At 33.3% G+C, this 11368-nt stretch overlaps 1 protein-coding gene across 1 annotated transcript in view; it reads right to left on the bottom strand.

The window, feature by feature from the left end:
- The window catches only part of LRRC40 (leucine rich repeat containing 40), a 51360-nt gene that overhangs the window by 33857 nt on the left and 6135 nt on the right, over positions 1–11368 (bottom strand). The window contains 4 exon segments of the mRNA XM_006754428.2: positions 708–850; positions 4247–4370; positions 7395–7524; positions 10194–10267. Coding sequence (XP_006754491.1) covers positions 708–850; positions 4247–4370; positions 7395–7524; positions 10194–10267 — 471 coding nt within the window.

Consider the following 11368-nt stretch of genomic DNA (forward strand, 5'->3'; position numbering starts at 1 on the left):
CTACATGCCCTGGACCGGTAATTGAACCCGAGATCCTGTGGTACATGGACCAATGCTCCAACCACTGAACCACACCGGCCAGGGCAAAAGATTAAAGTTTTAAAACAAATCAGTATAAGTTAAAGTTATTTATCTTGTTATGTTTGTTATTCCATACTTTCAATGATAATTATTATATATAATGATTTCCCATTAAGAGTATCTTTTAACATCATGTATTAAATGTTTTTAACACTAATGCATAAAAAGTATACATAAAAGAAAGCAAAGCATGGCAAATTTAGAAGATAATGTTAATGGTAAATACTTATAGCCAAAAGAAATTAATTTTAAACAGATCTGATTATAATCAGGTAAACGTGAGAGGTGGCAACTTACAGAAATAGATACATATACTGGTATTCCAGGTCTCCTACAATATGGTCCCAACTTACCATGTTAGCCTCATCATCTACTACTTCTCCAGGTATAAACTGATCATCAGGTAAAATGGACAAATTTCTATTTTTAAGTTATTTCTTTTAAAAAATGTATACATTACTAATACCATTAATGCATTTAGCCATATTAAAATTCCAAAAACTATTAACATAAAAAAACATACCACTTACAACACATATTTCCAATGTAAAGCAATATTAAAAATTTCATTTTCATAAATAACTTTTGAAAAATATATAGTTACTCAATAATCAACTAAATAGTACCTTTAATAATTTACAAGAAGGAAATTCTGGTAAAAAACGTAATTTATTCCTCCGCAAATAAAGCAATTCTAGTGATTCCATGCCAGCCAATTCAGAAGGTATAGATTCCAACAGATTTGAATTACAATCCAAATGCTTTAATCCTGTAATACATATTTAGCAAAAAAATTATTTTAATAAAGAAAAAATATTGGTCTATAATTTTATGCACATTCAAAAAATGTATACGTAATCATGAGAAGTTATATATCTGTGCTGTTGTATACTTTTATAATAATCAAGAATCCTAGAATGCCACTGAATTAAATAAACATGAACTAAGATTTTTTTCATTTAATTATAAGAGAATTGATATTAAAATTGTTTTATAATAGTCCATGTCATCATTGTAACAGATTTTTTAAAACTTTGGTACTCTGTTAAAGTACTCTAAAATGTACAAGGTGTGACAAAAGTAGGTTTACAGTTGTTCCTATAAAAAAATAATACAATAATAAATAAACTATTTTGCATACTCACAACTCTAAACCTTTTTTGCCCCACCTTGTTTAAAGTATACATTATGAGATTATTTCCTCCATAATTATATACCTTCAAAAAGAAACCGCTTAAGATAGATATAAACTATACATGCATACAATATGTAAAATTGGATATCAGTAGCTTAGACGTATCAGTATTTAAAATAGGGAAACTGACTGTCAAAAAGCCTTGGATTTTTATGTATTCCCTCTTATTCTTCTTCCATACATACTGCCTCTGTCTTTTTTCCATCCTTTCTTCTTCTATTTTTTTTCTTTAAGTACATGCTTTCTCTCACATCTTAGCTAACACCCTTGACAAGAATTTACTTGCAGCATCTCGCTCTTACCTCCTGGACCTTTCTTTCTTAAAAAAAACAGAACAGGCCCTGACCGGTTTGGCTCAGTGAATAGAGCATCAGCCTGCGGACTCAAGGGTCCCAGGTTCGATTCCTGTCAAGGGCATGTACCTTGGTTGAGGGCACATACCCAGTAGGAGGTGTGCAGGAGGTGGCTGATCGATGTTTCTAACTCTCTATCTCTCTCCCTTCCTCTCTGTAAAATCAATAAAATATATTTTAAAATAAATAAATAAAATAAAGAAGCTATCAAACTCATGGTGGTAGATATGTTTTCCAAAGTTCTAATATTTACTTGATAGCTCTTTTTTTTTTTTAAAGAAGCTATTGCCATAACCGGTTTGGTTCAGTGGATAGAGCATCGGCCTGCGGACTGAAAGGTCCCAGGTTCGATTCCAGTCAAGGGCATGTACCTTGGTTGCGGGCACATCCCCAGTAGGAGGTGTGCAGGAGGTGGCTGATCGATGTTTCTAACTCTCTATCTCTCTCCCTTCCTCTCTGTAAAATCAATAAAATATATTTTAAAATAAATAAATAAAATAAAGAAGCTATCAAACTCATGGTGGTAGATATGTTTTCCAAAGTTCTAATATTTACTTGATAGCTCAAATTTAAAAAAACAAAACAAAAAAAACAGAACAGAAAACAAAACTGAAAAAAGTAAAGGTCTTCTTTCACTTAAAACTTCAAAATGCAATTCTCTCCCTAACCCATAATACAGATTCTTCCACTTATAATAGCCACAACTTTCCATACTTCACTCTCAATCCTCTAGTTTGAATAAGCTATATACATTTTACAACATTTTTTTCCTGTACTGTAAGCCTGTCAATTTTAAAATAATTCAAGACTGAGTTGTTACAATACCTTAGACTGCAGTCTTTTGGTGATTAAAAAGCTAATTTCTTTAATTAAATGTAATAGTACTACTTTCAACTAATAATAAAATACATTATTTAGCTAGAGCATTAAGAAAAATATCACAATCTCATCCACCCTAAATCCAGTAACTTCTATAAACAAAAGTGTGTTTGAAAGTTAGAGGCTGCAGTTTTCACAACTGTTTGCACCTTAAAAGCCCTGATTGAGAATACAAACAGTATATAGTTTAAAGAGTAGTGGGGATGATGGAGTAAGAGGACTCAATCCCTTGCTCTATAATTTACAATATAATTTCTAGTCTAGGTTTATGAATCTTTAAAATGTAAATAATATGCTCATCCCCTAAATGTCAAAACTTTATATGTAAAAGCATTTTAAGTTTTTTAAAAAACATACAAATGTTAGATATTGTCCTCAGAATCCAGTCATTAATAGTGAAATAACTACTAAATGTCCTAATAATGACAGCTTTAAAGTATTGCTGCTGTGACTGAAGTACAGAAAGCATCTGATCATTAATTACACAGTACTAGAGGCTAATGCACGAAATTTGTGCAAGGGGCTCAGCCCTCACAGCCGTGGCAGCTTGCCTCGGCCCCCGCAGCCCCGGCTTTGTCCAGAAGGTTGTCCAGAAGGATGTCCAGAAGATCTTTCGGCTGTCCAGTCTAATTACCATATTATGCTTTTATTATTATAGATATTAGAAAAATTGCTGTATATTCATCTGTTCCTGTATCTCAAGATATTTCCACTCAATTTATGAAAAATGATGTTTCTTATATACTCACTCCAGATACCCTATTTTATGTTTAACTCTATTTCCTAATACCTTTATTGGGAAATGGCAAAGAAAAGCAGTTAAGACTGGTATCACAAGTAAAGGCTCCCCTGAAACATCAATTTGATTTATGCAGATTTAATTTATAATTCCTATTATAAATGACAAATAACTATTAAAATAAAATACACAATTTTACAAATTCACCTCCAAATGATCTGTAATAAACTATACAAAATCACTTTTATGATTTCCTTTACAAAACAAGGGTTAAAAAATGAAGATGGCTTATATATGATTAGCAGAATAGACTAGATAGTCTACAGCTGATACACACTGTGGTCATCAACCAAGAAATAACAGTTTGCCTTTAAACAAAAAAAGCGGTTTAATGATTTTGAACTCTAACTCAAGAATTCTAAGATTAAGTATAGTTATTTAAAAGGTACTTAGAATGTACCTTACGTATTTTTATCCCTTAATATTTGTTCTGTAATAGTTTCAATATGATGGTTCAGTGGAAAACTGTAATAGAAGCACTAGATTTTAACATATTTTTAAAAAGGATTCATAATTTAGGCAAAACTAGACTATCTCTTGTCATTATTAATTATGAGCCACAAGGAGGCTACAGCAATGACAAAACCATATGTCATAGATAGAAACACCTATGAGAAAGGAATAACCTCTTAGTGAATACTGAATGAAAGAATGAAAATATAGCACAGCTCAAAACCTAAATTTCTCAGGTATAAAATTTTGTCACACTTTATAATCATATTTTCTTTTCCTTTTTTTTGATATGCCGAAGTATTTTTTGGTGTTGTTAAGGAAGTTGATAGATAATGGCCTGGAGAAAATCTGACTAGTTATTGTTTGCATTTACCACCATATAATCTATTATTTTACTTTTCTGCAAGTATCTGTATTAAAATTTATTTTGATAAAAGTAAGTTTCACCAACTTCAAATATATGTATTTCTTAAAACTGAGATTTACTTTTCATTCCACTTATTTCTGCTGGCAAATTCTTCAGTTGATTACTGGAAAGATTGAGTCGCACCAGACTGGATAGAGAAGAAAAACTAGCAGGAACAGTTGTAAGACAATTATTTGAAATATCCTTTAAAAAGAGAAAGACAGAATGAATGAATGAACAATAAAAATAAATAAATTATCCCTAAAGGGTATTCCAGAATTATGCACGAATTGAAACATTTTTAAAATATATATACATATATATTTCTGAGGGTATTTTTTAACCCTCCTTCACTGATAATTTCACAAATCATCATTCATTACCTCAATATTCTGTGGGCCCACTAAGTGCCCAATAATGTAGCAGAGAGAAATCAGAATAAATTCTGACTTCAGAAACAGTTTATAAAAAGTCATGCTGTACTATGTATCCTATTTTCAATACGAAAAATCCATTTGTTTATCCAATATTTATTGATTGCCTGTGATAAATAGGGCAAACTATGGGTAAACCGTAATACGAAATGAAATCTAACTTAACAAGAAAGAAAGATTCTTGGGGGGGGGGGACTAAAGCTAAAAATATGGCCATTTTAATTTTTGAGGAAAAAATATTCCCTCTTGATTTTCTGCTGACCTCAGTAAGTCTGCTTTGACTAAGTCTAGAAGTCCACTACACTACTACAGTATTCATTCATTCAAGCTTGCCTAATTAATCTTTATACCACAATGTTTCTTTCAGTCATTGTTTCTGTTTTTTCTTTAAACAATTACACAAGAACTTTCTTTTTGAAACTCCCTTTAAAAGACAATGTTGTAAAACAAATAATTCTTCTTATGATATTTGAATTCGGTGTAAATACTCCATTAGCTTCCAGGAAACTGTTAGGAAGGTCCAATAGTAACAATGAATAGAAAAAAAAATAACTTAAAGGAAATTCTCTCTGAAGACTTTCAATTAGTCTAAAATTAAACAATTGTATTCTGTAATTCTAAATAAATCAAGAAGATACAAAAAGGTAAAAAATGCATTAAAAGTACAGTACTGTTATATTGTAAACAATAGGAAAATAACATATCACCGCAATCTATAACATACAACATAATAATCTACAACTCCAACACTCTAAATTCTAAGAATTAATAGATTACTAATAAATAAATATTGTATAATATTAAAAGTTACTGACACTAAATGCAATGTAGTATTCTGGATTGGATCCTGGAACAGAAAGAAGAACATTAGTGGAAAACTGGAAAAATCTTAATAAAATCTATAGTTTAGTTAGTAATACTGTACTAATATTAATTTCTTACTTTTTACAAATGTCCTATGGTTATGTAATATGCTAACATTAAGGAAATCTGGGTGAAGGGAATACAGGAACTCTGTACTCTCTTTATATTTCTACTAGTGGCCTGGTGCACGGATTCATGCACATTGAAAGGAAATTAATTAGAAGAAAGATTTGTGCAGTAATTATGTTACTGCAAAAATTAAATGTTATAATAGTATACATAATATAGTATTATAAAATTAACACACACATGCGATAGGCGCCGAGAGCTTTGTATGTATCGAGCATGCCCAAGACAACGTTTATTTTTAAACTGCCAGTGTGCGTCATATGTACCAGATGGTCAGTTGGACAGTCAGTCAGTCGATCACTTAACTATATATATGTGTGTGTATATATATATTCTAAAATTATTCCAAATAAAAAGCTTAAAATAAAAGTTCCTATTAGAGAAAAGATATTAAGTCTTCACAAATTCATTTTAAATAAACCAAATCAACTAATTACTAAAAAAGTTAAAAATTTAATTAGATTCTTATACTTTTAATGTTTTAATATATTGTTGCTCACATTATGGTTTATTTGATACTGAATCCTTAACACAATTCTCACTGAAACATCCTTTCATTATGCTACCTGTAATCCAGGAACCTATTCAAAGAAATAACTGGGAACTGCTGTAGTTTATCACGTTTTTTTCCTACTATAGACTCTTAAAAAAAAATTCAATTGCTCCCCTTTTCCATTAAATTCCTAAGAAAAGCCCTTCTTTCCCTTCTTTGCCATTCACTTTATCTACCTAACTTTCCAAACCTTATTTCCAATCTAACTAGATTGACAGTGATACTAAAGGAATGGTTGAAGAGAGTGTGTATTTTGATTTCAAACACTAGAGGAGATAATGGGATATATCAAGAAGGATGTTTTTACAGAAAAAAAAAAAAATAGAAGTGAAAGAAGTAATTTTCCCTAAAGAAATAAACTTTGAGGCTAAAATAACATAAATTAGTTTTCCAAACATGTAAGAGGGAAAAGAACAAAAATATAATACTAAATTACTATGTGGGGTAGAAATTATTAGAACATCTGATCTAATATAGCTAATGGCTTTCTGATGGGATACCTTACAGTGGAATGTTATTCCTTCAGTGGTAAAGTGGAGGGATAAATACACTTTGGAGTCAAACTGACTTACATTAAAATCCTGAATTCCTTACTTATTAGTTGAATGACTTCCAATAAGTTGCTTCTTTTTTATAAGCCTAGTTTCTTATCTGTATTAGGGGATAAAACTATCTACCTTGCCATATGTAAAGCACAAAACAAAGTGCCCATTGTTTTTATAAACTTAATAATATGATTAAAATAATATTTCTATTGCTTTACAGTTATCTCTTAAGATGTGACACAGATGTAATAACAATTTTGCCAGATTATGTTGCCATTTTAAAAAATAGAGCAAAAAGGCAGGCCTTTAAGGGGTTACCTGGGTAATCAGAGGACAGGAAGGCTATCAGGCCTATAAAGGAGGAAGTGGAATGGGTATAGAAAAGGGAATTGGTATATGCTCAAAACACCTTTCCTCTAATTTGCTAAGCCATAAAAGCCACTGAATAACAAAGTGATTCTCATCACCCCTTTCCCAAACTCTATTCCTAAATTAAAACCTAAGGTGATTTCATAGGAAAACAAGAAAAACAAATTTACAATTACTAATTTGATGATCTAATCGAAATGCATAGTTTCCAGTAACCTAATCATATGATCAGTTGCCCATTTCCTCATGATTTTAATCATACATAAAGATTCTCAGCCTAATGAAAAATGTGATCAGTCCCAAATTATATAAAAATTGAAAAATCACAACTTACCAAATCTTCTAAATTGAACAGTTGTTCAAATCCCTCTGGTATAGAAGTTAGTTCATTATGCTGAAGATACAGGCCCTTCAGGTTTCTTAGATTTGTAATTTCTTCAGGGAGTATCTTCAGTTTGTTATGGCTATTAATAAAATAAATGCCTAATCATCGGTTGACAACTTATTAAATATTTATAAAAGTTTTTTTATGCTGACCAACTACATGAACTCATTAAAAACATGAAATATGTTTACTAATATTGAAGTTATCAAGCTTCATATCCTAAAGTAATCAAATTGAGGGTTTCAATGGAAAACAACAAAGAAATAAAAGATTTTTAACCAAATAATTTGTGAACTTTTGATTGCTGCCTTATAATCAACTCTTAATTTTACATATCGTGTGAAAGGATACATGGGATTCTTACTACTTTATACTGCACCTGAGTTTCAGAATTTTTACAAAGATGTGCACACACACACACTACAATGCAGCACATCTTATATGGGGGTTATGTTTTAAAGTTATCGCCCAGGACAAAAATAGTTGTTTCTGTCTGAGGACCTGGCATGTCCATTTGAATGTAATATAAAACTCCACTCTTCTTTGTACCTAGTTTTAACATTTCAGCTCAGTCCTTCTATAGAGACACTTGGCTTACTGGTTTAAGAGAAGTCCCAAGTCACCGAGGATGACACACTCCCAGATAATTAAGAGATGGCTTAGGCTGTTCCCAGATTTACCACAACTATTCACTTGGGAATTCCACTCTCTTTTCACGCCACATACAATTATTCAACAGATAATGGAGAAATGTATAATGGGGTAACTAACAATAACCTTAAGTTATATTAAAATAGAACTAGTTGAAATAAAAATGCCAAAAGGTGTTCTAAAATAAGAACCATTGAAAATTGTCAGAAACTGGTTACTACTGTTGGTTATATAATCAAAATCTTTGTATATTTGATGGGGAGCTAGTTGAGCAGAGTAATTCTAGCTATATACTTCCTCCATTTCTTTTCATCATTTATTTCCTCCTTCCTAATGTTCATACTCTGAAGCTAAAACTAAAGCCACATGAGCTCAATTCTCCCTCACTCTTCCTCTCAACCCAACCTAGTCTTGCTTTTGCAGGCCACACCCATGCTTTGACTTGTAAGGGGAAGTTCTAATATAGTTGTAAACAATTAGCACCTTTTTTGTGTATAAATAATTTTGTTGATTTATGGTGATTTTAAAGTTTTCACCAGATGAGGACTGTCGTTTGAGGTACTGTTTTTCCTCAAACCAGTTAACATACCTTCAGAAAACTGACACTTGGCTAAACTATTGTTAGACGGATCTGTAACAATATCTATTTTATAAATCTTAGTTTGCAAACTATGTTTTTTTTTGTTTTTTTTAAAATATATTTTATTTATTTTTCACAGAGAGGAAGGGAGAGAGACAGAGAGCCAGAAACATCGATGAGAGATAAACATCGATCAGTCGCCTCCTGCACACTGGGCATGTGCCCGAAACCAAGGTACATGCCCCTGACCGGGTTTGCAAACTATGTTTTGAATACTTACTCCTTTTTTTTCCCTCCTAAATGAAATCTTCCCTAATCTTTTTTCTCCTAATATGTGTATGTGTGTGTGTGTGTGTGTGTGTGTGTGTGTGTGTGTGAGGTAGATGGTTATTCTTTCTTGAATGTCTGGATGTGCAATGAAGAGCCCTGGCTGCCTGGCCTCTCAGACATCTGTCAATGAGTACCAGAAGCATATCCACAGAATCCTAGGAGTCCCCAGAAAACATTAAAAACCACTAATATCAAAACCACCAAATTTTTCATCATTAATGAAAGAACTGTTTTCAGTTTATTCCTATTGCTTAACATTTAGATATTTTTATATCAAAATAACTTAAAACTTCAGATATCAACACAGAGATTTTCTAAAATAACCACATAAAATTGTTTCATAAAACAAATTTTTTAATTCTCACGGGAAGATATGTTTTATTGATTTTTAGAGAAAGAAGAAGGGGGAGAGAGAGAGAGAAAGAGAGAGAGAGAGAGAGAGAGAGAGAAAGAGAGAGAAAACATCTATCAGTTGCCTCCCACAGGCCCCAGAAGGGATCAAAACCTAGTTATGTGCCCTGACCAGGAATTGAACCCCCAACCTTTTTTGGTGTACAGGATGACACGCCAACAAACCAAGCTACCAAGCCAGGGCAAAACAAAAGTATTTTTAAAAAATCAACTGGCCTTGAATCTGTAAAACCAGAAAGTATATAGACAATTCTAAAACAAAAAATAAAAATAACTTGAGAATTAAAACTTACCATTCTTATTCTGCTTTAACCACTTTCTAAGGTAATACAAAAATACTTTCTAGTGTTAGAAAAAAAATTTTTTTAATATATCTTTATTGATTTCAGAGAGGAAGGGAGAGGGAGAAACATCAATGAGAATCACCAATTGGCTGCCTCCTGTACGCCCCCTACTGGGGATTGAGCCCAAAACCCAGGCATGTGTCCTTGACCAGGATCGAACCTGGGACCATTAAGTCTGCAGGCCAACGTTCTATCCACTGAACCAAACTGGCTAGGGCTAGCAAAACATTTTTTAAAATATCAGTGGTGGTGGTTGAGGAGGAGGCAGAGGGGGGATTGAGCAAAAAAGAAAAGAAAGAGAGAGAACTCATGGACATGGACAACAGTGTGGTGATTGCGGAGGGGGTTGTTGGAAGAGGGCATAGAGGGGATACACAGTGATGGAAAAAATAAACTACAAGTATTCTTTTAAAAAATAAGTTTAAATTTTACCTGACATTAAGTTTCTGAAGATTTTCTAATTCTCTTATAGCAGAAGGAAGGGATGTCAGCTGATTGTCATGTATCTAAAAGTTATTAAAAGAGTCAATATCTTAATCTTATAATTAACCATATATTAGCTTTGCCATTGTACAAAATTCTTCAACAATAATCCCGTTCTTCTAATTCAAAAGCATCGAGTTGAGTATTGGAAATTTGTTCTGTGTATAGAAGAGGAAAAGGAGTTTGAAGTTGATCAAACTGCTGTTCAGATATCATGAAGTTACATCATCACTATTAAAAATTACAATTAAAAAAACTTTACCTCACTGAGTGGAATTTCAATCTCAAATGAGAGATGGGAGGGTTAGAAACTAACAATAAACCTCTGATGGCATGATTTATGTCAACATATATAAAAATAAATGAGAAGTGGGTGAGGGACTTCTCTCATGGTTTCAAAGAATCATATTGTTTTCATGGTACCAGGAACCTAAGCCAATCCATTCATATTACAAATAAAGAAAAAAAAAAACTTCTCAAAAACCAAGATGGCAGGCAGCATAGGTAAACACCGGACATTGCTGCCTCGCACAACCACTTCAAAAATACAGCTAAAAGACATAACGGATATCATTCAGAACCACAGGAAGGCTGGCTGAGTGGAAATTCTACAATTAGAAGGGAAGAGAAAACCATACCAAGACTCAGAGGAGGTGCAGTGCAGAAGTAAAATACTAAGGTGCGGAGTACATGTGGAGAGGGCTGGCGGCTGAGGACACGCTTGTCTTTTTTAAATAGGGAGGGAGTCTCAGGCTCTGAGCTCCAGTTCCAGGCAAGTCTCTGGGGACCCAGACTCATACGGGAGAAACGGGACTGTCTGGCATCCGTTGGAACTCGAGGGGAGCTTTCTCTCGGAGGCACACGCAGCGATTGCCAGGACCTCTGAAGGCAGGACTGAGAGCAGCCATACTGCTCGCTCCGCTGCCCTGTTGATCCCCTGGGACCCCGCCCCACCCAAGCCGTGCATATGAAAGGCCCGACCCTTTGTAATTTGAAAATAACTTAACAAACTGCAGCTGCCCCAAGGCCCCAGGGCAACTTGCATTGCTTTACAGCTGGCTTCTGCTGGGTAGCCTCAGGCAAAGGCTAGATTAGCACCTCCTTAGATCCAAGAGCCAGTGTAC

Source organism: Myotis davidii, unplaced genomic scaffold (genome assembly GCF_000327345.1).
Source record: "Myotis davidii unplaced genomic scaffold, ASM32734v1 scaffold1193, whole genome shotgun sequence".
Taxonomy (NCBI): domain Eukaryota; kingdom Metazoa; phylum Chordata; class Mammalia; order Chiroptera; family Vespertilionidae; genus Myotis; species Myotis davidii.